Here is a 27597-nt window from a genome sequence, read left to right on the forward strand (position 1 = left end):
AATTATGTCTTTATCCCCAGTCACCCACGCTCAAATAGATTGGTGTCTTCTACTTTGCTCCTTTTCGTCCAGTCTCTCCTCGTGCCCAGGTGGTCATATCACTTGAAAGACTATCCCTTTCTCTCCATTCTTACTCTCACTGCCACCGACTCCCAACTGGGCTCCCAGCTGACAGTCTCTCCCTCGTCCAGTCCATTTAAGACTAGAGGGAAGTCCTCACCGCTGGTTCTGGCCAGTCCTTGCTCACACATTTTCACTGAGTCTTATGGTCTACATGAAGAAGTTCAAATTCAGGGTCACATATAAGTCCTCCCAAAGTTTGATCCCACCCTAGTTTTCTAATATTTTTCCCAGTAATGACTTTCATGAACTTATGGAGCTGCTTCTCTCAGAGTTACAGAATGTCTTGATGTTTTCTCTATACAATTTCTGTGTACCTTTGAGCCTACTGTTCTCTTAGCTTGGAGTTTCCTTTATTTTCCCTATTTCTCGTCTCTACTCAGCAAATCCATCCATCTTTCCAATCCCTGTTCAGAGACCACCACCCACATGAAGTTTTCCTCAGTCCTCTCAGCAGGAAATGAGGTGTCCCTCTGGTGCATCATAACATTTATTCTTTTTTAAATTCTAGCTATTTGTATAACTACCTTATGCTCGCCTAAAGCTTATCTACATATTCGTGTCCTCTTCAGAGCCTAACCAAGGGCTTTTACCCAGCAAGAATGAAAAAAATATCTGTTGAATATGTATAAGTGGCTTTAAATGTTATTTTTATTTTTATATGTATAAAACATTCTACCATAAATAGGGTTAATGTATACAATAGTCTTATGTTCTTTAATTACAGCTCTTCTAGAGGGAATAGCATTGATGAGCTTCAAATTAGTAGGTAGTCATAGAACTATTATGAACTGAATTCTAAATGTTCCTTTTTATTTACTTTAGAGATGAGTATGTTCAGTGTTTCCAATTTTACATCACACAGAGTAAGGAAACTGCGACCCAGGAGGCCTTCAGAACCTGTGCCTCTTCCCCAGCCTGTCCACTCGGTCGGTTTCATGGCAGAACGCCATGTTCTGCCATGTTCATGTACTCATGTTCATGTACTCGTCCCTGTGCATTTCCCAGAACTGAAATGATGGCTAGTGTTTATATTTCAAATAACTTCCTTGTGTGCATGTTAAGTAAGGAGAGAGATGTCAATACAGCTTTATTAGGTAGATTAGGGCCACCTGAAAACATTTGCCTGCAAATAAATGCCAATGTGGATAACCTAAGAACACTTAGGATTAGTTGAGTTCCAAGCTGGTCCCTTTCACAGCTTCAACCTCCCACCTCTTCTCTTCTCTAGCACTTTCACAGCAGCTTCAGAAGTGTATCAAAGTGTCTACTTACTGGGAATTAGATTTAAAGTCCTATATCAGGAGACACTGTGCAAAGATTACCCTTACATTGTTTGGAATATGGGGTTAATAAGACAATTAACATAATAATTTTAAGGAGAAGCTTTGTAATCCACTAGAGCAGTGCTTTTTAAACTGTTCTGTATGTGCTAATAACCTGCAGATCTTGTTCAAAGTCAGAGTGTGAGCTGGTCTGGGGTGGGTGGGAAGTTCTGCATTTCTAATCAACTCCCGGGGGATACTGATGCTGCTGGTCCATGGACCACACGAGGCAAAGACCTCGAGGAAGTTTCTGGGAGATGGTGATGGTGATGCTATTCTCATCCAGGCTCTTCACTTAGGCAACATGGTTTACCTTTCTGGGCCTTGGTTTTCCTTGTCTGTAACATCAGAGAGGTGAATGAAATGAAATCTACCAACTCTTCCCAGCTCTAACATTTTATGATACCACAGGAGGAAGTAAGAGGAACGAGGAGACAGGCTGTGATTCTGAGCACAGATTCATTCTCTTAATCTCAACCCAACTTTCGTATTTATTCAAAGTTTCCCTTAAATGTAGTATGAATGACAAACACTAAATTTTCCATATTTCTGTTAGAGTGTGGACCTTCAAAAACTAACTATAAATCTTATGACTTAGTAGAGAACTTGCATATAAAATATACTTTCCCCTCCACCCTCATCTTTTATATGTGTTCTGTTGTTTTTATTTTATTAGGAAATACTCCATAGCTTGGGTGGGATTGGAAACCTTGCTCAGGTAAGATTCCTTCTGTGGTGGCTGATCTTGCCTTTTCATTTTGCGCCATGCTCTGGGCAAGAATTAAATAGATGTGTGAAAGAAGATGGCTTTTTTATGTTATGCTGTGCCTGCCTCAGGGAGGAGCAGGCGGGTTGGTAAGTGTGAGCATGAGGCATGATACTCACAGAGCAGGCAGGGACCTGTGACATTTTGCTCTGGCTAATCAGGCTCACTTTACCCAGCCTGTTGAAATAAGAAAGTGCTAAAAAAGGTCACATGTCTTGAGTTAATGATCACAAGAAATAGGTGTTGGCTGGCAGGCCCACGTTCTCAGCATCGTACATAGCATTTGGTGGGAGAAAATATTGATTGTAAAGATGTTGAAAAATTTTGACACACAAAAAGAATTATTGTGTTGACTAAAATATTAATACATAAGTGACAAAGTAAGGAACAATCTTGACTTCATTTATTTTGCTGCTTTGCTAACTACTGGGGGAGGGTAAGCAGATGAATATATATGCTGAGCAACTCAAAGGCTTGCATTTATTAATACAGTAAAACAAAATTTATGGCTACGTTATTGAATTGGAACAGCCCAGTGTGTACAGAAAGAATGATTTTTATAATAAGCCTGGAGCCCTTCAAGCTTATTCTGAATTATTAATCAAAGATTAAGTTTATGGCAATTTAAAATTAAATCTATTTTATTTTATTATGTTCTCGTTCTTAGGGTATTGATTTATGTTTACTTTTTGTTTTTTAGAATTTTTCAACTGGCTGGAGATTGGTCTCACTTAATACAATAATATTTCATAATATTATAATGTAAAGGATCTTCTTATTCACTTTAACTTCCATTATAATATCAGAAATTATGTATATTTCTCTGAGCCTGTTTTTTTAAATTATTATATTCAATTATCCACAGTGGGAATTATCAGACTACCCCATACCCATTTATTCTGATTATTGCTAACTGTGTGTATGGTAGTTAGATATAATTTTGGATATTATAAAACAAGTCAATAAAATATATGTAATAAGTCAAAAATTCTAAAAAGGTAGAATTAAAATTCTAGGTATTATAGATTATGTATCTTATATCTTATATGTGTCTTGTATTTGGATACCAAATTACACCAGAAATCTATTCAGTTACAAGCCATTTTTGACTCTCTTGAGAGTTTTTATACAGTCTTTAGGTCCCTCCCTTAACTACATGGCATGAAAGAAAAGGCAAAGAATTCAGAAACCCAACCACTTTTTGCATTTGAGTGAAACAGGCCCAGGAGCACTGAGGATTATTTGGTGAATCTCTTGTGCCACCTACAGCTCATTTTAAGAACTGTGCAATCTTATCCCTCACCTGCTTGTGTGCTTTTGGTGTTCTCCCTTCTGAATGGCTTGTTGGTTTGATCCTTCCTGCAGTACATGGAGATTGTGGCCAATGAGTACCTCGGCTATGGAGAAGAGCAACACAGTGTGGACAAGCTGGTCAACATGACGTGTAAGCGTTGTCACTGGGGACACAGCCAACTTTGTGGACTTGCTAGAATAAGCAGTATGGTGTTTCCAGCAGGGGGCGGGGGAAGGATACTTTGAATATTTATGAATGTTCCCATACACAGGGTGTTGGGAGTCCATGCCAATTGCTAGGTGAAGTAGCAAAATGTACCTAGAAGGAAGATTTTTAGATTACAACTCTTAGTTTAAAAAGCACAATTTATTTAATGCAAGACAGATTTCCAGAAAAGCAAATTTTGGTAAAGATATTTTTACCTGCTTTGATTTCTATTCAAATGCCAGTGACCATTCAATTTATATCTACAAAACTGGGTTAATAATAATACCAACCTCATAGAATCTGGAGTAATCAGAGCATCAAACAACAAGAACAACAACAAATCTCATCTGATGATGATACTGTGCACACATTGGTCTGTGAGTGTGAGACATTCCCTAGTCACTCAATCGTCTTTCTTTGGAGGTTCTGTCTAGTCCCACCTTCCGTCCCTCCGGTTCTGATGAGCCACAGAATCTGTTGTGGGATGGTAGCCCATTTTCTTTGTGTGGATAGGCTGGTTCTGCACGTATGATTGCAGAGCGGCACGCTGATTCTCAGGTACGGGGAGAGAAGAGTCTGTGGCAAGCCCTGGCAACGGGGAAGTCTCTTTGAGGACAACTATTTCCCTCAGCCAGGGAAACCTGCAAAGTTCATCACATTCACTGGCCCTCCCTCCTCTTTATAAGTTGAAATCTTTAGAGGGAGGATATTTGAAAAATAGGCCTCACTTTGAACTTGTAATGATGTTAAGGAACTTGTTCAGCTTTAAATGGAAGAAGAGGTTTGCCTTTTTGGGTATTTCCATGATTCATTGCTATAAAATAAGTACTATTTTAGCTTGAGGGGCATTCTTGGAGTAAAAACATAACCCCGCCCCTCCTCCCTCCATTGCTACTTTTGTGTTGCCTGTGTTCCCGTTGCCCTTTCTCTGCTTGCCCATCAATAGTGCAGACCTGAGGTTCTGTGAGTCCTGCCCGCTTTAATCTCTGGATCCCTCTCTGAGTTATTTCTTTCCTTTATAGATATTTTTCAAAAACTTGCTGCTATCAAAGACCAAAGAGAATGGGTCACCACAAGTGGAGCCCACAAGGTGAGTGGCCCGTGAAAGAGTTAATGCTTCTGCTACATACAGCAATGGTTCACATGAGGACGTTCAGAGCCACGTGTAATTATAACTCATAAACCTGCCAACCTGGCCTGAAATTGTGAATCTCTGCCAACTTCTTTGTATTCTTTACCAGCCTAACAAGTTAATAGAGACACAGTAGAAAAAAGTCTTCCAGAACTCTTTCTTTTTTCTTTTTTCCTATGTCATTTAATACTAACTAAATGTATTGCTTATCTAAGTGTTGTTTGAAAAGCCCTGGCTATATAAAAACTGGCTTTAGTTGTGTGTTTATGAATAAACAAATAAAATGTATGTATGTACACATATAAACAAATTCCACATGGCACATGGGTTATATAGTTTAAAGCATATGTGATTGCTGAGTACAGGCAATTTCATGTGGTTCAACCTCATGATATGATAGTATAGAATTATAAGTATATGGATCAAATATACATTTTAAGATGGATGAATGCAGCTTTAATCAAAACAGACTAAATTTACATTTCTAGCAAAACTGTTTATATTATAGCCACGTAGAACTAAGATTCAATAATCTGTTGAGTTCTCATGTTCCAGGAAGCCGCTTTCCAGTGTATATGGGAGCAGGATTGCCTGAAATGTGTTAACTCATGCTGCTCTTGGTTTAGGGAATGATTCTAGGTGATACACAGGTCAACATTTTTCATTTCAATAGCCATCTAAGTCACTGATATTGTTGCTTAGGATTTAAAGACAATTTTTGAGTTAGCACTAAGGTGTTAAGTGGACATGACAGAAGTGTAAAAATAATGTTTGGGAAGCATTATGTTTGAAGACAGAGAAAGAAGAGAAAAAGTGAGAGAAGATAAGGAGGAAAGGATCAGAGAAATAAAGATAATGATAGCTTTATTTAAAAAATGAAATCATGAAGGGGAAAAAATCCACATAATAGAAACTGAAAAATCATTTGAACAGTCATTGCAGAGGTTGCAGTTCTAGCCTGGAAAATTTTGGATGTGTACTTTTTAGGGGGTTCTGATTCTGAAGATGTAGACAGAAGATAAGAGATTTTGCATTAATGAGGATTCAGGGAAAGCAACTGACAAGATATGGGAGACCTCCAGCTAAGCCGTTACTTAGGATGATGATCGAGAGCATCGATGGTGCACTTTCAACATCAGTTAGAAATCTGAGAGGCAAATGGAATACTCCATAGTGTTGACATATATTTTTTAGTTTGGAAAAAAATGAAAGTTTCAACATTTTGTTGAAAAATCGTTTCATAATTTGGAAAGTGCCTACCTAGCACAATGTCTGCCTCAGAGTGAGTTCTCAATGGCTGGTTGCTACTGCTGTTATAATTTATGTCATTTGTCTCCCCACTTCTCCCTGGGGAGGGATCAGAAATGCTAGAGCAGAATGCTTGGGCATATGGAAATAGAGGAAAGGGTGAGAACCATGCTGGTTCTGTAGCTTGGTCCCTTTCACTTCCTGTCCCACGCAAGGAAAGGGTACAAGAAGCTACTTACTCCGAAGAGTTCCAAAGTAAGGAGGTGATGGACACCTGCTCTCTGTAAAGAACTGGATATTTTGAATGTTTAATAAAATTTCTTTTCAAGTTAAGCCTCTATATAAACTACAAAAAATAAAAAAAAATAAAAGAAATTACATGAAGCTTGACAGGGCATAACATTTTTCATTATTCTATAAGTAAAGCCATAATATAATAATTTGATTATATTGACAAAAAATAATGTTTACAAAGATGTACTTAATGTCATAGAAAAATTTTAGTGGACAACATTAAGAAAAAAACAAGAGCAGCTCTAAAATCATATATAGTTTGCCCTTAATTGTATAGGCACATACATTATAAAATACTGAGCAAAAAAAAAAAAAAGATTAAGCTTCTATGATCTTGAGAAAGAAATATTATACCATTCAAGAAGCCTGTAGTACTTATATAATTTATAAAATAAATTTTATTTTACTGATATAACATTAAGTAAACTTTATTTTACTTCATTTTTCAGACATTAGTAAATTTACTTGGCGCCCGAGATACAAATGTTCTGTTAGGTTCCCTTCTGGCTCTGACTAGTTTAGCAGAAAGGTAAGTAGTGTATTTCAATATACTTTCCAGTTCTGCTACTATTGCAATTTAGGTGGGAAGGATGCAAAATAGATCAGTTACTTTGTCACTTACTCAATAAAAATATTTTTGTGAAAAATAAGTGTGAAGTAACATTTATATGTTGAAGAGGATCCTGGAAAGAAAGCATCATTTTAAAATTTAAGTTTGAAAGGCAAATCGCAAAATTTTAGTTTTTTTCCTGATGGGAAATATTTACCTAGTCCTCATCTCACCCTCAGTTACTTCTACTTTCAAAATTACCATAATATTTCTTTGGCAGTTGCATCTCCCTGACCTTCCTAATTCATTCTTACCTGTGTATTTGTTAACATAAAAACATTTTCAAACATTGTGGCCTTTAAAAAATTTTTGAGAAAATTTACCCTCCTATAGATATGATTATTTTAAATAGAAGAGCTTTAAATATTTCTTTATGCTTTGGATCATTGCCTTTTTTTAGCAAACAGCATATGATTCCTTTCGTTTTTTTGGTCCCTTCTTCTGAGATAATATGAGAGTCAGGATATTAAATAAGTGGATGTAATAAATATGTGGATGTTTTTAGTAGTTACTAATATTTTTCAATTTATAGTCCAGAATGTAGGGAGAAGATAAGTGAACTCAGCATTGTAGAAAATCTGTTGATGATTTTACATGAATATGACTTGCTTTCCAAAAGGTAGGATTGCTAACAGGGGAAAAAGACAATATCTTTTTTTTTTATGCAAATGCTTATTATTATTTTTATTTGTCATGTTATTTACATCGTAACTGAATATCATTAGTCAGGTTGGCATTATTTCTGTTTAAGTTTATATAATGAAAGTAGAACAAAGAGGTGTATCAACTTATCTTTAGTCCTTCATTACTTCTAGATTTGGGCATAGAATCTAATTATATAAATCTTATGATAACATTGTTAATATTTTTATTTATTGCATTTATTGACATCCTGCCTTTTTAGAAAAAGAAACTCTGAGGTGACTCTGTTTTCAGCAGTTTCAGTTTTGTGTACAATAAATGACTAGATTTCTAAAATCAATTGTGCCTAAGGCAAGTAAAACAAAGGTAGCTACTGACGTGTTTTGTGATCTTGACGTGTTTTGTGATCACCTGATATAATAACTCAAAATAGAATCTAGAGTAGAATGGATTCATTTTCACTTGAATTGAACATTGTTCTAAAGTATTACTTTATCCAGATAGTTATTAGGTTGTGTTTAAATAGTGTTGCAATCATTTGATATTTACTTAAATAAATCATAATTTTCTAAAGAAGTAAAATAGATAACAGAAATCAAGCAATGAGCCCTGACACTAAACTTGTAAATTTTTTTGGATTTGTCTTCAAGGCTGATTTACCTTTTTACAAGAGTTATTGTAAAAGAGTGTTACATATAGACAAAAGTCTATATACTTATAGACTTGGTTATCTGAACTCATTCACCCAACAAACAAGGTGCCAGACTCTGCACCAGGAGTTGGAAAACCGAAGATAACTAAGATACAAGTGTCTAGTTAGGGGAGCAGACAGACAGACAAATCACTGGTTTCACTATAGTGCTGTAAGTGGTGCAAGTAGAAAAATACATGAGGCACTCTGGGAACATAAATCAGACACCTCCCAATTAGAGTGAGGGGTTATGCCAGGTTTCCTGGAGGAAAGAGGAGATATGTAGGCAGAGGGAGAGAGCAAGTGAAAACAGAAGGTGCTCTGACATGGAGGCATGAAATTGGGTGTGTTAGAGGAATGTGCATGGTTGGGCACAGTTGGAACAAAGGAAGAAAAGTAACTGAAAATTAGAGAAGACAGTTAATGATAAGTTAAAAATGTAGCTAACTTTGATCAGTACTTTCTATATGCTAAGACCTGCTCTAAGCATTTTTATGTTTTAACTCATTTGATCTACACAGTAACCCTATTATTTTCCACATTTTATAGATGAGGCAATAAGACACCTTTATTCAGGTCATGATGCTCTCTGTGTGTGCTAAATAAAGATGTGGATTTTCTCATGAACATTACAGGGACTCACAAAGATTTTAAGCATGATCAGATTTATTTTTTTGAAAGATCATTCTGATACCAGTGTGTGTGTGGGTGGATGGGGGTAGATGGGGGTGGATGGGGGTGGAATATATCCACACACTGATATCCACTTACAACAGGGAGGGAATGTTTGGTGTAGAAAGCTTGTGAAGGTAACAAATACTGTTTACCAAAGAATACATGTTCTTAATGTCAGAGCAGAAAATTCGGGAGGGAGAGGAGCCATGGAAAATTGGTTCAGGGGAAAGGAGTTATAAAGCAGTACAGAAATGAGGATATTAGAAAGGTAGATGACAGAAGGCTTTATATCTTGAGCACAATCAAGGACCACAGGGATGGGAGGAGCAGTAGGCTTAGCTAGTTTTCAGACATTCAAGAGAATCAATCTCAGCAGTTGCCCAGGAAATAGGAGACACCAAAAGTTCTTGCTTGGTGCTGGCAGGTTGTGGAAGGAGAAGGAAATATCTTGATGACTCTCAGTCTTCTGGCTTGGAAAATTGCAAAGATTGTGGTGCCATAAGTCAAGATGAGGGATATAAGAGAAAAAACAGATTTGGGGATGAAGAGAATGACTTTGAGTTTAGAGGTAGTCTGGTGAGTGCTTGTGGAACACACACATGACTAAAATTTCTGGAGGTTTGGAGCAATGCTTGGGCTGAGATAATGATGCCAGGATAGAGTCGGTGTTTAAAACCCTAAGAAGGGATGGTAGCATCCAGGGAGAGTGTTTAGAGTGTGAGACTGGAGGACTAAGGATGATTCTATGAAACATTCATCATGATGTTTCATGGTTCAGCTGAACCTTGTCTTTCCCATCATTGTTATTCACTTTCCACTGGGTATATAGTAACTGAGAACTTTGCACTTAATTCCCCTGCATTGTAGTGTTTTGACATTATCTATGAATGTCTTATTTTTTTGAAACCATGTAGTAAGATTCTGAAGACTTGAATAAAGCTTTTCATATTTCTTTTGTCTTTAGCACGATGTAGATCTCATTGTTTAGAATTGATACCTACTTGCTGGTTAGTCGGTTTTTAACCAGACCAGTGAGGATACAATGAGGATATAACTTTGAACAGTGGTCAGCAAACTATGACTCACAGGCTAAATTTGACTTGCTGCTTGTTTTTGTAAATAAAGATTTATTGTAACACTGGCATGCTCTTCTTCTTTTTTTGGACACAGAGTCTCACTCTATTGCCCTGGCTATCGTGCAGTGGCGTCATCATAGCTCACTGCAACTTCAGACTCCTGGGCTCAGGCGATCCTCCTGTCTCAGCCTCCTGAGAAGCTGGGACTACAGACCTGCACCACCACACTAGGCTAATTTTTTCTGTTTTTAGTAGACACAGGATCTTGCTCTTGCCCAGGCTGGTCTTGAACTCCCGACCTCAAGTGATCCTCTGGCCTCGGCCTCCGAGAGTGTTGGGATTATAGGCGTGAACCACCACGCCTGGGCGCTCATTCATTTTTATGTGTTACCGATGGCTACTTTCATGCTATCTTAGCATAGCTGAGTAGTTGTGACAGAGATTATGTGGTTAACAAAGCTGAAAACATTTGGCTTTGGTCTGGCCCTTTACAGAAAACCTATGTTGACCCGTGGCTTAGAAAATGTTAGAGTTATATTTCATGCAGTGATGATAGCTTTAGTCTAAATATAAAGTCACTAACTGGCAACGCTGTGATTCTCATCCCCACCCTCCCCATCTCTTTCAGACTAACCGCGGAGTTGCTGCGCCTGCTCTGTGCCGAACCCCAGGTGAAAGAGCAGGTGAAGCTCTACGAGGGGATACCTGTTCTCCTCAGTCTGCTCCACTCTGACCACTTGAAGCTACTCTGGAGTGTTGTGTGGATTCTGGTCCAGGTTTGTGAGGACCCCGAGACCAGTGTGGAAATTCGCATTTGGGGAGGCATCAAGCAGCTTCTTCACATTTTACGAGGGTGAGTCCAAGTGGGCTTTGGCCTGCTTTGCCCCCTCCATTGAAGGCTGGGCCTCTGACAAGATGGCATATTGGGTGTGTGCTCACCTCATTCCCACTGTGGGTTCTTTGGCTATTCATGTTTTCCAGAGCCATCTGTACTTGTCGCAAGCATGCTCTATATCAATGTCAGGGTCATTCATCTTTTAAATTCCTTGGGGACCCTGATATATTTATCTTTGTGTCACCAGCCTCCAGAACAGTGCCAGGACTGTAAAAGGCCATCAGTCTGCAAATGTAATGTAGGCTGAATGGAAATCCAGTAACTTAAAGAAAACGTCTGTCTTGCCATCTTTACCTTGAATCAGTATATATACTTTGTCATGCCAAAAAGTACAATAATTACTAATATTTTACTAAAATGTTTGTGTGTGTATACATACTATCTATCTGTAAAAGGAAAGCCCAATTTAAAGGAACAGATATATAATCCTTATTTAAAATAAGAGATGATATCATTAATCAAGTGGTTGCCATGTTACTGACCCTGTTCCAGTTGCTCTACTTTTCTTTCTAATCTTCTTTGCAGTCCTGTAAGATGAGTTTTATTATTTCTGTTTTAAAAGTAGAATTCCAGTGACACTCTAAGCCATGAGCATGGGGAAGGAATAGTTTTTTAACATAGTTTCCAATTGAAATTCTCTAGGATTATGTCACAGTCTAACTTCTGCATTTTCTTAATTAAATATATTGAGGTAGTGAACAATAATATCTTTTGGTACCTTCCATGGGAAGATCCTATTACCTAATTTTATTATAAAGCATAATTCAGCCCTATGGATACTGAATCAAAGTTAAAAGTGAATATGTATGCTTGAAAGGGATCACATTTATGATCTGTAGTATATAAATAAAGACTGTTAGAATAAAGGCAAAGTGACTGATCAATTTTAATATATTATCAAATCAATATTATTAAGACTTTGTACTTGTTATGCTTCTAGGGATATAGCGAAACTATGTGTTACCAACTTCATTTTCTCTGAGGGAATGTTCTGAAGCACAAGAACAGACTATAGAGATATGAACAGTAGCTTTAATTATTTCTGTTATTACTTAAACAAAGGCAAAAAAATTTATAGACTGTTGACGCAATCTACATGCTTTTATGACCATCATAAGAAAGTCTCAATTAAAGTATAAATTATAAACCTTTCATTAGTGCTGAGATATAAGCCAGCCCCTTGGTCAAAATAATTACAATTGCCAAAGGTTTTTTTGGGGGCTTGTAGGATGACGATGGTGATGATAATGGTGGTTATTGTTTATAATTGGTCAGTCGTATCTGTTACAATAGCTGTGGGCTGCCCTGTTAGAGAAGAGCTATATAATTAAGCAATACTTCAAAAATAAAACCTGCCCTTTTTCTCACATACAGGTGAATCTAATACAAGGCACTAGTTTCCCTCTTTTGCTCAAGTCATAACTATCCTTGATAGAAAAGACTTCTTTCATGTCTGAAGAGTCATTTTCTAGTTTGTTTTTATGGTGCAATGTTAGAGAACTCTTCCCTGGGAAAATGATATGTCAACTCTTATTCTATGTTAAATATGTCTTGGTTCTCTGGGAGAGTTTATTGCCCCAGCTGGATAAACAATATCCTTTCAGAGCTGGTGCCTGTCCCTGGGCTGCCTGGAGCTGGCACTAGGGGTGGAGGTTGCCAGGTTGTCTGGTGGTTTGAGTATGAACAGGTGCTATTGTCAGGGCAGTTTCCCGGAAACCTGTTCGTGCCCATTCACCTGCAATCCCAAACTCAAAGGTAGTTCTCCAAGGGCTACATACTCTTGATCAGGTGGAGACATCCATAAAATTTGAGTTTGGAGATAATTATGTTGACAGATATGATCACCAGTTATGGCTGTCCCTAGACCCAGCTCCATTACCTTTCCATGTGTATTGAAGGAAGGACACCAGTGGACCCAGATGATACGAGAAGGAAGTCAGGGAGACTCCATCCACATGATATTTGGGCACATAGAAATCCAGATAGAGCTGCTACCAGAAAAAAATAAATAAATGAAAAAATATGGTAATCATGTAGATGAAGGATCTGCTGTGGAAGACAGTGCACTGAGTAAACAGAAAAACAAATGTTTTATTTTATCAAAGACATTAAGCAGAACATGAATTTATGAAAGAAGATTAAAGATGAAATGATAGGACAACAAAAAAGGGAAGGAGATTGCATAGCTAGGAAAGAAAGTGAGGACTGATAACACCCAGAGAACTGATAAACTCTCTAGAATACCAGAAAAAAACAGGAAGTAGTAAAATGGAGGACAAGCTTGAAAAAATTAAATATAATGCAGAGGGAAAAGATGAAGGAATGAAAGCAATTAGAAACTCGAAGGTAAGGCCAACAGAACATGGGTTTTCAGCATGTGGATAATTGAGATTCCTGAGGTAGAGAGTAAAATAAAAAGAGAGAAAAAAGTTCATAGAGAACTTTCCTAGAATAAAGGAAAACAGGAATTTCATGGAAAAAGAAAACTCAGAATAATTAAGACTGAGATGTATGCAAGTGAGTTGATTGCAGCAGAGTAGAGAGTTCAAAAACAACGGTGGCCACCTGGAGCCGTGGGGAAAGGACAGGGTTTTCAATAAATAGTCTGTAGTCAGTTCAGTGAACATAAGAAGAAAAATGACTTCTACCTCACATCACACACAATCGATTCTAGGTGGATTGGAAAGTGAAACAGTACAGACAACTTCATGACATGGGGAAGGCAATGATTTCTTAAACAGGATACAGCAAAGACTGACCATGAAGGAAAATTGATAAATGGTCTGTGCATTAACTTTTCTTTTCCAGAGACAGAAATTTTGTTTCTGATCGTTCCTCGATCGGAAGCCTGTCGAGTGCAAATGCTGCAGGCCGAATCCAGCAGCTTCATTTATCAGAAGATTTAAGCCCTCAGGAAATACAAGAAAATACTTTCTCTCTTCAAGCAGGTATTTGTTATATTATTACTTTTAATTATTTGATACTGTATAATTTATGATGTTGCTTTATTATTGCCTCTTATAAAGTTAAGATGGTAGTGTTAATTAGGTTCAATTTGTAAATTTACAGAAATGTAAAGTTAAACCCACGTGGATGCCACACATTTCTTGGTACTAGTGTTGGATTTGCAGATTAATGATACAACAAACTTTTCTCTCTCTTCCATATTCTGAACTCACTGAGAAGTAAACACAGAAGTCTGAGATAAAGAGACAAAATAAATATTAGCTTTATTATTGATGAAGTTGGATTAGAGAATGCAGCTTGATCTGTGGCCAGAATCATGCTTTCTGGAACTTTCTCAACCTCAGGACACCCTACTTAAGGGAGGAAGGTCTGCAGCGCACACACTCATCTCACCAGATGTGAGGGAGTGCCTTCCTCCTGCTTGGTGAGCTCCAAAGAGAAGGCAGCAGCAGATGTTGCCCTGTGTGGGATTTTCACAGGAAAGCAGGAGTCACGATGCATGAATACGCTTTTTGGCCAGGCCACCTCAAGCAGTCATGCACAGGGGCACCAGGCCCCTGGGACAAGTGGAGCTACAGTGCAGTCTGAGTGCTGCCAGGCCAAGCTGGGTGCCCCAGAGCAGTCCCCAGGAAGGGAGCCGCAAGATAGAGTGTGGGCCAGCAGGGGGCAGGGAAATCGTAAGGGGAAGAGCAGACTGGTAGGGAGAGAAGATGAGGGAGTGGGGGTAGGAGAAGGCAGGCTTTCTTTGCTCCCTGCTATTTCCTGTTGGAGAACGGGGAAGATATTTCTTCACAGACTATGAAGACAGGGAAATAGGATCCCCTCCTCGAATTGTCATTTCTGCTTACTGTAAAAGGCCTCTCTCTTAATACAAGGGCTCATGTTGTGGGTTTACTGTTTGAAGCCTCCCTAGGAAGTCTAATCCAGTTGAATCCCAGAGCTCTGAGTATTTCTAGGACCTTCTCAAAGAGAGGGTGAGATCGATGGTGATAGAAGGCAGAAGAGCGGTTACCTACTTGTGGGATTACAGGGGAGTTAACCCCCATAATTAGGAAGAGGCACAGGGGAGTACTGGGAGACTGGAAATAGCCTATGTATTCACCTGGGTGGGGGGTGGGTAGAGGGTGTATAGATATGTACTATCTCATCAAGCTGTACACTTAAGATGTTTACTTTACATAGCTTATTTAATATCTAAATAAAAATGGAAAAACAAATAAAAATTAAAAACATAAGGGTGTTAAGAGTAGGGTCTGAGTTTTGACTCCATTCGCATTGATGGCTATATGGCCTTGGGCAAGTTCTTTAACCTGACCAAGCTTCAGTTTTGCTCATGTAAAATGGTGATAATTGTGGTATCAGTGACAGAAGGTTATTGTGAGAATTACATGAGGATGTGTATAAAGTCTTTAGCCCACAGCTGGACCAAAACGCAAGGCAAGGCTCAATAAAAGAGTATTATCCTTTAGGGGTGCTCTGTGCTGCAGAGTCTGGCGTACCTCTGGGAGACCAAGCATCTCAGTACATGATGCCACCCAAGGCTGCCACGATGCTGAAAGGAGGCAGGAGTGGTGCTGCTCAGGACTTGGGATTTAATGTCTGGCAGACGGGGTCTGGACTTCTGGCCCCTTCCCCGACTGGTTGTGTGGCGTAGTCTATTAACCTCTCTGAACCTGTTTTCTCATCAGTAAAACTGGTAATCATAATACATACTCTGATTAGAAGGATTGATTTGGATATTATATTTAAAGCATTCATTCATTTATCAACCATAGTAATGTATTTATTGAGCACATGCTAAGTGACAGGCATATGTCAGGCACGGGGGATTACAATGAACCAGACAGATACAGTCCTTACTTCCTGGTGCACAGTAGCTGCTTAGTAAACCGCTGCTGTGGGATGTACATGCACATGAATTCCATGGAAGGGAGGGTTAGAAGCCACTAAAAGTCAGCTTCGCTTCTTTCAGAGTGGGGCCAGAAGGAAAATTAGTGTTTCTTGAGTAGTGACTTTGCTAATAAAATCCCCTGTGGAGTAAGGGTATTTATGTAAGAGTGCATTTATAGTGATGAGGTACACTATGTGTTTGATTGTTTTCATTCCAGCCTGCTGTGCTGCCCTCACTGAACTGGTGCTCAACGACACCAACGCACACCAGGTGGTACAGGTGAGAGCACCCTCCTCCGAGGTCAGGCCTCCGCCACCGTATGTGTGATGATTGACCTTGTGGGGCAGCTCCTAGGTGTGGAGGTCTCATCACATGGTGTTTACGTATTTAACTAATAGAATTTCACCTTATATTCCTGTCTTTCCTTCTTTAATTCACTTAACTTAAAAAGGACTGACATGTGGTTAATTGGTGTTGATGTTTTTTCCCTACGTTATGTGAAAATCTTTTCATTTTTTTAATTTTTTTAAAAAGTTACTCTGAATTGCTTTAATTCTGGGCATATAGAACATATATGAGTTAAGGACAGCAGGGATTTTAACTAAGAATAATACATCAAGGTTATTCAGTGAGAGGTGATTGAGACACACCAAACAAAATATTTATTGCCAAGAAACTGATTTCACAAAGTATAATCCACTAATTAATCTACTGTATATACAGCTCTGTATTTGTGTGTGTATATATACAGATATAAATATCAATAAATAAATATGTAAACACACACACATATGTGTACAACCCTTGTGTGGGTTTCTATTGCAAAAGTTACCTCCTGACTGACTTATATAGAGGGAACTTTTGGGGTGGGTTAATACGCTATATCTAACTTTAACTTCAAATACATAAATACCTAAGAGTTAGTAAGGGATCAGATCATCAATGATTAATGTCCCTAAGGAAACTCAGTAAATGAAGGGGTAGTGGAGGAAGCAGGGTATTTGGAGCTGGCCAGATGGGGGTTCAATTTCTTGCATTGTTACCTGCTGGTTTGGACTATGAAAAAATGACTTAAACTCTGTAAGTTTTGGTTTCCTCATGTATAAAACAGGGAAATTATAAACTAATTCACAGCATAGCTATAAAGATTAGATGCAATAAGGCAAGTAAAGCTCTTCACAGTTATAATATGAATGCCGCCACACAGCAGAGATCAGTAAATTGTATATTTAATAGATAATAGAAAAGTAACAATAAATTAATACTTTTTATTCATTCCTCCATGTAGATATTTGGATTAGAAAAAATCTAGAAAGATGTTAACTGTGTTTTCACAGATAACTTTCATTTTCTTTTTTAATCTATTATTCTTGTTTCTTTTTTTTCTTTAAAAAGTTTTTTTATAATGATTAATCTATATGTATTCCTAATTCCAAAACTATAAAGGAGAAATTATATTTCATAGTCAGGTATTGTTTAAAAGGTAAGGAATAAAGATATTTGGATCCCTTTACCCTGTCCCTTTTTAATCCTCTATTCTTTGTTTTTAAAGTATTTTAATCACTTTAAATTTATATACTTTATTATATCTTGACTCTTTATAGACAGTGGAAATTATAAGATTGTGGTTGTAGTCTTTGGTGTTTAAAAGTGTTACATTGACATTTTAAGTATTGTCTTGTAATATTTACTTCAAGTTCCAAAATTATACTAACATTTCTTCTTTAATATTAATTATTGAGTTGTTTAGTTGCATCACTATGGCATTGTCATTGGTAACACGGCCCCTTTATTCTTCCAGGAAAATGGTGTATATACAATAGCAAAACTAATTTTACCAAATAAACAAAAGAATGCAGCAAAAACTAATCTATTACAGGTAATAAACATGTCTGTTGTTATTCAATATCAAATTATTGAAATCTAGGGAAATTTGGTAAAATGACTTAGGCTTTTTAGAATTTTTGAATTAGTGCCGGTCCTTACGCTGACTGCGAGGGACAAATATCCCCTGAGGGAGGCTGGCATGGAATCGAATGACATTAAAACAATGTAAAAGATAATAGTGGTTTGTCTATGTGAAAGAATTAGGGGATTTTATTTACATGTTTCTTTGCTTAGCAATCAATTCTATTTTTTAAAAAAATATGCATTGCTTATGTATCAAAATATAACAACAGAGGAAAATTACTTGCCGTCTTTAAACATGGACCACAGTCACTAACATTTCGCCTTTAAAAAGGAAAACCTGTAAAACAGATTTTGATGGATAAGAAGGGACTTGCCAAGTGGATAAGAAGATACTGGGTGGGGCACCAGTGGCATCTGCTGCCGGGTAGAAGGACATTCCACACAGAGTGAACATCATCTGCAAAGTGTGGGAGCCCGGGAGCTCAGAGTGTGCTTGGGGAAGGCTGGGCTGCTCCCTGGGGCTGGGGTGTGTGGTTGGGGGAGGGAGTGCCCCAGAAGATGAGACCTCAAAGTTAAGAAGTGGGGAGATTTATGCAGGGTTCTATGGACTTTTTTGAGGCATGAAACATTGGGGGCAGGCGGGGGAAGTGTCCTGAATGACAAAAATCGGATTTAAAGTAAGCCTTTGCAGTAGTTGCGGCTCATCTTTTTCTCTTTTTAAAAAATCACTTAGAAAAGGAAGTAAGAAACAACCTTTGTCTCCAGTCTGATTTAAGAATTATCATCCAGAATGATGGCCAAACCTAGCAGAGACTTTTTGGAGGTGCTGGCAGGCAGGGGGTTTTGGAAAGCTACCAGTGAGAACATACAGCCATGGGACTTGATTTCTTTAGTGCGCTGCAGATATATGACACGGTGCTGGAAAATATGTAAAGTCAAATCCATCCTGCAGATGCATTTCGTTCAGCCAGTAGAAGGTTTTTAAAATTTCCACTTGGAACAGCTTTTGAGGAGCATTCATGTTCTCCCTTTCTCACAATCTCCACTGCTCTCAAAGAGCAGTTCATGTCCTTTTGTTATCTGCCAGGCCTCTCTGGGCAATTTTGTTGTGGCCCTTCTGTATTCATTCAGATCACTGATTTTATGAAATGATCCCAGATTCGATTGAGAGACCCTGATTGCTCCAGTGGTGGCATATTGTACAGGTACAACTGCAGGCTGGGGTGCTCTTTTTTTTCTCAGCACTGCAGAATGTCAGATGTTTATTTTTCTTAGTTAAAGCCTCACAGGCCCCTTTCGGAGTGTTCTAGGGAGTTAGTGTCGATTGTTCTATTTGGGGAACGCTTAAGACTCTTTACTCAAGAGACCAATTTGTCAAGTTTGAGTCCAGTGTGCCTGTGGCTATTTTTATATGTCATCATTTCTAGTGTTTATTTTCTCACAGAAACCATATAAATATTGAGGCATACATAGCAGGCTAGAAACAAAATAAACCTTGAGCTTCTGGAAATCTTTGGATGTTTGGTTTTCTCAGTATAGGAATTTTATTTCTTGTCTCTGTACTCATTTTGTAACTTTCTAGAAAGAAATTAATGACAAGTACTGAGTGAAACAAGGCCAAGATCCCTAACAAGTGTTTCTACAACATAAATACTTTTAAAATACAAGAACTACCCCAGGTGTTGGTGTTTTTTGTTTTTAGTCATAAGCTTTGGCTCCAGCTTGGGCCAGCCACTCACAATAAAGCCACTTTAATGTTTGCTGCATGACTATTCTGTCTTGAAAATGGTTTAATTTGTTGAGCTACCATTTAAGAATCACATATTCTTTTATTTTCCAGTGTTATGCATTCAGAGCTTTGAGATTTCTCTTTAGTATGGAAAGAAACAGACCACTCTTTAAAAGGTATGAGCATAGAAAAATGTAAGTGATCATTAGATTGAAGAGATCATTAGATTGAACTGTTTTCACGTACTTGATATAGATTCAGCACTAAGAGAATGAATCACTGTGCAAATTGTGTATCTTCAGATTTCTTAGATTTCACAGATATAACTGAGCTACTGTAGCAATATCTTAATACTGAAAATTAAGGCAATGGTGACCAAAGAGCAAATCACTGTATCAATACAACTCCTTTAATTACATGTGACTACTCTGGTTTTGTTTTTTTTGCAATTAAAGATAGTAACATTTTAAGTGGACGACATCATGTGACATGTGCTTATTTTTGTTCATTAAGAAATTTGAAAATTGATCTGGTCATTTTCCCTTAATCAATAGGAAAACAAACTATTTGTCTGACTATCCTTGATAGGGTAGGAGGTCATTTGAAGGGGAGAAGCCTGGATGTCCAGGGGTCCAGAGCCTGTGCTGTCGACTGAGCCTGACTGAAAAGTCACCATCTTGGGAAGCAAACACTAGTTACCGAAGCAGGGGTCTGCACACCATTTAGTTGGACGGGTTAGCCAAAATCACAGGCACAAGTGCTTATTAAAATTTTTTTGATAAGGCAGAATAGAAATAAATTCTTGAGTTAATATAGTGTTTTTTTATTTAGAAAGCATGGACTTTTGGTCTTTGGGATAAGATCAAACAGAAAGCATGTACCATTTTCTGTTGTTACTTTGTTTCCATGGAACACTTAAATTTAGGGGAAAAGGAAGTAAAATTAGTTATGATACATTACAACCTTTCATTTCAAGGGTCTAAACCATTCATTTTAGTGAGCTTAAATATTTTAATAATCCATTGAAACTAGTACCTTAGAAATGATGCCTAGATCTTTCCATTTGGTTTATTTTTCATTTACCTGTAATTTTTTTTTCCATAAAACATTTAAAAATTCAGCTAGTATTTACCTTTTAGGGTTAATATGAAGATTGAATCATATGACATTTATGAAAGCACTCTGTACTCAATAAACATCCAATAAACATTCCTTCCTAATATTTTTAATACCTACCTTACTTCCCCAGATATCTTACAAATAAATTCTTTGTAACATCTATATCATATCTATTTTTTTTATTGTGGTAAAAAATATATAACATGAGATCTAGTATACCTTTTTAAAATTTTAAGTGTACAACACAGTATTATTAACTATACGCACTGTGCTACATTGTAAATCTCTAGAAGTTTCCCTTCCATTTGTTTTTTCTTACCCCTCAAGACCTGTAGCTATAGTGTATTTTTGCAAGATAAATCGGGGAGTGTTATTCCCCCCACTTTGTTGATAAGCTAAGGAAGTTACATTTGTTTCATGTAATTAATCTGTGAGCGAGCTACATCCAAAGGGGAGTAACCCCAAGAACTTCCAAGTTCTATGTTAAGGGTGTGTATTTTTTCCTGTAGACTTTTCCCCACGGACTTGTTTGAGATCTTCATTGACATAGGACATTATGTTCGTGATATCAGTGCTTATGAAGAATTGGTATCAAAGTTGAATTTATTAGTGGTAAGTCCTGAATTTTAAATATTTTGTCAGGCTACTATGTGGTCAGGATAGAATTTATCACAGCAACCCATTTCCTTTATATTTTTTGGTTAGGAGGATGAACTGAAGCAAATTGCTGAAAATATTGAAAGCATTAATCAGAACAAAGCTCCTTCGAAATATATAGGCAACTATGCAATTTTGGATCATCTTGGAAGTGGAGCTTTTGGCTGTGTTTACAAGGTGACTTTGCCCTTGGGGAGCAACATTTCTGATATTCCCAAACAAACCAAACGTCACACTTGCACATCCATGCTCAATTGGATTGGAACTTATGTCATGGAAAAATTATGAACAAATAGATATAAAAATTAGAATGATTGTTTCTGTTCAACAGATAGAAATAGCTGTGCTGATGTTGTCTTAACTCTCAGCTCTAGAAATTGGGCACTGATTTTTTAAGATAAAAGGTATCATTAATCTCTCACAAAAAATAGTCAAAATAGCTTGTCTCAATACACGATACAATCTCTAAATTCACAACGGTATTTCTGTATTTACCAAGTGAAATCCTACTGAATATTGCAGACTGACCCAGGAGATTCCAATATTTTGAGCTCAGCTTAATATAAATGCAGCCAGAATTTTAAATGCTCTGTGACTTATTTGGATGACAGTTAATCATGTGACCTTGTTAATCTATCTCTTTCTTCCTCTTTCTACTTTCACCCCATTCCTTTTGTGTGTGTGTGTGTGTGTGTGTGTGTGTGGTTTTCCTTATTTTAGGTTAGAAAGCGTAGTGGTCAAAATCTCTTAGCAATGAAAGAGGTCAATTTGCATAACCCAGCATTTGGAAAGGACAAAAAAGATCGAGACAGCAGTGTGAAGAATATTGTTTCTGAATTAACAATAATTAAAGAACAGGTAAATAATTTTCTTGTTTCTGGATATGTTTTTCTTAAATAAATGTCATCAAAAGACAATAAAATTCTTGTACTATCCTTGTCCATGCTATTTATGAACTAATGCTATGTGAAATCATTGACATTGAGGCAGTGATATTTTCACCAGCTTTTTAAAGACTTGACATTGAAACATAAAAACACCTTTTGGAGTTTGTATCGGGGTCATAGATGCAAAGCAATTGGGTTTATGGCACAGAGTGCATCATATATGCGAAATCCTTTTCACTGTGAGCCTATCTGTTCCCTTCTCATTATATTTTAGCATATTTGGTTACTTAGTTACATACATAGAAATATGACTAAGAGTTTCCTGACTTTTGTCAAGTGAAACCAAGCTGTTAACATTCCTCAAATATGGCTTATTAAATCTAAAATGTAGATTTTTCAAGATGGATTATTATTTATTGGCATGAGCAGAATACTCTGACATAATGTAACAGCTCAATTAGTTATCATTATGGAAGTTTGTTTGGGGAGAAAGAATAAACATTTCAAAAGAGAAATGGGATTTCTTTGTGTGATCCAAGAACACATTGGTTTCTTTTACAGCCTTCCTTATTTGTACATTCATTACGAATACTGTTCATTTATAACTCCTGTGGAGAGCAATCAGCTTCGCTGCTCTTTGTTCGCCACTGGTCAAATTTGCAAAGCGTCTGTGCTGGGACATAAAAAATACCATAAATATGATCTTTATTCATCAAAAGCTATAGTTCTACTTCAATTTATAAATTACAATAAGTATATCATTAATAGCTTATTTTACAGTTGACTTTTATATACTAATAGATTAAATTTTAAAAAGTTAGCGTTTGTTCATGTTTAGGATAATTTGGCCTTCTACATTATGCTGTTTCATTCTAGCACAAGGCTAGAACATGACTTTTGACCTAAGCCAGTCCCATATCTTCATCTGGACCTAAATTTGGATTATAGTCCTTGCCAGTGAGTTAGGTCCAGGATATGGTTCTGATTGTTTACATGGTCCCATATTGTTTAAAATCTGCCAGCCACTATCTAGCTGATGAGCTAGATTACTTGTTTTAGCACATTTCCTAAGAAAAGAAAATATCAGGGTGGGGCCAGATAAGAGGCATCTACCTGGACTTTGAGGTAACTCATAGTCATACAATTGCTGATTAAATTGCTGATCAAACCAGTGGGAGGTATAATAACATTGAGCCCTAAAAGGAGGAGGTCGTGGTAGACAGAAGCAACAGAAATGGGACTAGAATGGGGGGGGTGTATTTGTTAAGATTGAGACTAACCTGCAGTGACAAAGAGGCTCCAAAACATAAGAGCTTAAAAAAGAGGCCTCACAGGGTTATTTCTCTTTCATGTAACAATCCCAAAGTGGGTCATCCAGGTTGGTAGTGTTCCCTGTTGTATGCACTCATTTGGGAACACTGGTTTTTTTCTCTCTTCTTGCTCTGCTACCTCCAAGGGCATTGTCCTCAGCTGAGTGGTTGAAACTGCCATAGGCACGTTCCCATCCAAAGTGGGAGGAGCATGGAGGGCCACTCCCAATGTTTAGGGCTCAGACACAGGAATGCCACGTTTCCCCTAACATTCCATGGGTGGGAACTTAGTTATAGCCCCACCCCCGGCTGCAAGAGAGGCTGAGAGTTGTGCTCTCTAACTAGGAAGCCATGTCTAGCTACTACTGTGTTGCAGTGGAGGAGTGGGACAGTAGGATTTTGGTGGACAGCTAGCAGTCTCCTTCCAAAAAGTGTCACAGACAAACTAAAAAAAGATGCAAGCCATTTAGATGTGATGGTGACTCTTCTGAGATAAGACAAATTCCAATTTACCTAGAAGCTAAAATTATAAATAAATGACTATAAAAATTAGTATTTTCATAGAAAATGGTCTTTTTTAATTTAAAAAAGTCAAATTTTCATTTATATCCTTAAGTAAACTTATATCAAAAAGAAATTGCACTAGGCACTTTTAAAAAATGGCAAGGAAGACTTGTATTCAATACTATTGCAGTGGGGTAAAGCTATTGCAATAGAGGAGAGAGACTGAACCTAACTCTAAATTCAAGAAGGACAGCTGAGAATTTGTAGGCAATTTACAGGGTGAGGGGGTCAGTGAATGGAAAATTACTAAGAGAGACTTGGTTAGATATCAAGGGTGAGGGGATGAGGAACTTTATTGGATACCAAGGGTTGGGGGATTTTCCATAAACTGACTTAGAAGGATTCATGTGAAAACTGAGCAGAGCAGACCAAGGATGAGACCTAGCCAAGCAGACACAGAGGACCCTGACTAGAGCTTGGTTAAGTGCACCGTCTGGAGGATGGGCACGCTTGAAGGCAATATATGTAACCTAAACATTTGTACCCCTGTAATATGCTGAAATAAAAAAAAATTAAAAACAAAATGAATGGAGTCCTTGTCAACTATTATTATAATTTAAACTGAGTTAACTTTTAGGTTATTTTATTTTCATATTAATCGTTTTGTAGGGCATAGACAGAAATAGTGTAATAGATACAAACTATATAAATATTTAGGTGGTAGACAGAGGTAAGGAGCAATGAATATATGTATTCAACATAACTGACTTCATTTCAGTTTTTTCCTTTATGCAGTCTGGTGTGATGTCGGGGCAGGAAGTGCTAAGTGAATTCTAAAGCTTCCTTCTAGTTCTAAAATTCTCTATTTTAGTTAAGTTAGGTGGTAAAGCACAGTTTTAATTTTGTTTCGTAAGACTATATAGAAGATTGCTATTTTCAGATTAGTTTTGTAAGCAACAAATTTTTAAAAATTATATAAATCACAATTAGATGATATCTTAAAATGGTTAGTTTTATAAATAAATGTAAATATAATAATTTCTTTGTTGGCTTCAAAGATGAAGTCCTACTAAACAGACTATAAAAAAGGTTTGTGTTTTGAAGTAGTGTAATAAATGCTTGTTATTTATTTTCTTATAGCTTTATCATCCCAATGTTGTACGTTATTACAAAACATTTCTGGAAAGTAAGTATGAGTTTTCATGTGTTTCTAATTATGGAAACATCTTTGTTACTTACATATTTTTTGTATTAGAATGTCATAAAATAAACTTAATCAAATATTTAATTTATTTCTTTGTGACTATGACAGTGGATGATCTTAAGCATCGCTTTCTTGACCAGTGAAACAGTGATGTAATCAATGACCTGAAGACACTTATAAAATGCTTAGGTCCCCATGTGAAAGATACTGCATGAACAAACCAAAATAGTTATTGTTGTTTTCATATACAGAAAAGCACTTACTAAGATCAGGAAAAAAGAAAACTAAGGATGGTGGGTTCTTTAAGAAAAAATGAAAAGGATTTTTGTTGAATTAGATGACATTTTCCACCCCCAAAGTAGATTGGAGCAGGCTGTCCTTGTGATTTCTTTTACTTGAAGTTCAAGTTAATGCCACAAGGTGGCGATGGAGCCTTGACTGATTCTGCAGGCAGACTCACTCTGCAAGTATGGAATACTGGATCAAAACTTGTCTTAATATAAAAAAAATTTAAACTTTTTTACAACCTGGTAGCTCCCCAAAAGAATTGGAAGTGGCTTAAAAATACATAAAATATGATAAAATATATTAGGAAATTGCTACAAAGAAATAAAAGGTGAGAAAATAAAAATATAAGCTAGAGGTCAGATTAATACATACAATAAATATTTCTTGAACTTATGAAAAATTGGAAACAATATAAATGTCTGTATGTAGGAGAATGATTAAGTAAATTATGATATACCCATATTGTGTTACACTATACAATCAACAGAAAGAATGGTATGCATCTGTGTGTACTGAAATATAAGGCTGTTTAATGAAAAAAAGTATAAGTTGCAGAATATGTATAGTATGATTCCATTTTTGTAAATGTTGTGTACATACAAATTTTATATATATCCAAAAGTCATGAAAGAGACATATCACATGCCATAATTTAATATTGGTTTTTAGAGGAGGAAGTAGAATGTACTTCTTTGTTTCTTGGCATCCAAAGCAGACAAATACAATCAGTCATGAAATTCCCAGTATCCATAAGATAAAACCAGGGGAAGTCCAACTTTCTCTGCTCTTGAGGGGCATAACAGAAATTTCTATCATGGGTGGTATTTTCAGATGTCATTGCAAGATCATGGCATTATTCCAGTGTAAGAATCTGTAAGGTAAATCTATACTCGTTTATACTACAAAACAATGTAGTATAAATGCAATTTTCTAAATGTCTGACCTGATATGAGGGTAAATTTAGACTATTGAGAGGAAAGACAGGTTTTCATATTCTTCAGGGAACCCTCCATGACTGGAAATCATTTGCTTATTCTCTTTGGCACCTTCCAATCATTCCACATCCTGGCATACATAAAAAATTATAATATTTGCCGGCATACACTTCTGCTAGGAAGCTGCCTATAGCAAGAAGAGATTTTGGCGGTGCTCCAATTGCCCTAAGACCCCCTCACTTTCATCCCCTCCAGGGCTGAGTCAATCCATATTTTAGCACATCTCTAATTCTTCAGTGTTGTGCCCTGCATGCTCATTGGGAAACTTGGACTCTAATTCGTAAGGTTTTTCAAGATGTCTATATTGAATTTAAATTTCTATTACCTTTTTTGCATTTTTATATAGATGATAGATTGTACATAGTTATGGAACTCATAGAAGGAGCACCACTTGGAGAGCATTTCAGTTCGTTGAAGGAAAAACACCACCATTTTACTGAAGAAAGACTGTGGAAAATATTTATACAGGTAGGCACACTTTTATCTCCATTAAATTTTTCTTTAAACAGTAAAGTTCTGAGCTAGTTTCTTAGAGACATGTGCAGTATTATCATTGACTGTATATATGTTGGGGGAAATAATTTTTTTTTTTATTCCTTGTTTCAAGCTATGTTTAGCTCTTCGGTACTTACACAAGGAGAAGAGGATTGTCCATAGAGATCTGACGCCAAACAACATCATGTTGGGGGATAAGGACAAAGTAACAGTTAGTAAGTACAAAAGTGTTAAAATTTCTGAGTATTATTCTGGAGTAGTCGTGTCCAATAAAACTTTTGGCACTCATGGGAATGTTCTCTGTGGTCTACTATGGTAGCTACTAACCACATGTGGCTATTGGGCACTTGAAATATAGTTAGTGTGACTGAGGAAATAAATTTTAATTAATTTAAATATCCCTATATAACTAGTGGCTACCATGTTGGACAGTGACTAGTATATTTCTTACTAAATGATTAAGTTGTATTTTGCCAATATAAGAGAATAAGCTACTCTTTTTTTTTTTTTTTTTTGAGACTGAGTCTTGCTTTGTTGCCCGGGCTAGAGTGAGTGCCGTGGCGTCAGCCTAGCTCACAGCAACCTCAAACTCCTGGGCTTAAGCGATCCTTCTGCCTCAGCCTCCCGAGTAGCTGGGACTACAGATATGTGCCACCATGCTTGGC

At 37.1% G+C, this 27597-nt stretch overlaps 1 protein-coding gene across 5 annotated transcripts in view; it reads left to right on the top strand.

Moving 5' to 3' along the window:
* NEK10 (NIMA related kinase 10) overlaps window positions 1–27597 on the top strand; it is a 219079-nt gene that overhangs the window by 43131 nt on the left and 148351 nt on the right. For all 5 annotated transcript variants that reach the window (XM_045537824.1, XM_045537804.1, XM_045537820.1 and 2 more), the window contains 16 exons: window positions 2122–2163; window positions 3577–3655; window positions 4735–4802; window positions 6836–6915; window positions 7529–7615; window positions 10709–10933; window positions 13784–13923; window positions 16051–16112; window positions 17635–17712; window positions 19585–19649; window positions 21102–21204; window positions 21298–21426; window positions 21970–22107; window positions 25091–25136; window positions 26784–26905; window positions 27045–27147. In XM_045537824.1, the coding sequence (XP_045393780.1) occupies window positions 2122–2163; window positions 3577–3655; window positions 4735–4802; window positions 6836–6915; window positions 7529–7615; window positions 10709–10933; window positions 13784–13923; window positions 16051–16112; window positions 17635–17712; window positions 19585–19649; window positions 21102–21204; window positions 21298–21426; window positions 21970–22107; window positions 25091–25136; window positions 26784–26905; window positions 27045–27147 (1567 nt within the window). The remainder of the gene's footprint in view (window positions 1–2121; window positions 2164–3576; window positions 3656–4734; window positions 4803–6835; window positions 6916–7528; window positions 7616–10708; window positions 10934–13783; window positions 13924–16050; window positions 16113–17634; window positions 17713–19584; window positions 19650–21101; window positions 21205–21297; window positions 21427–21969; window positions 22108–25090; window positions 25137–26783; window positions 26906–27044; window positions 27148–27597) is intronic.

This window comes from Lemur catta, chromosome 1 (assembly GCF_020740605.2).
Source record: "Lemur catta isolate mLemCat1 chromosome 1, mLemCat1.pri, whole genome shotgun sequence".
NCBI lineage: Eukaryota > Metazoa > Chordata > Mammalia > Primates > Lemuridae > Lemur > Lemur catta.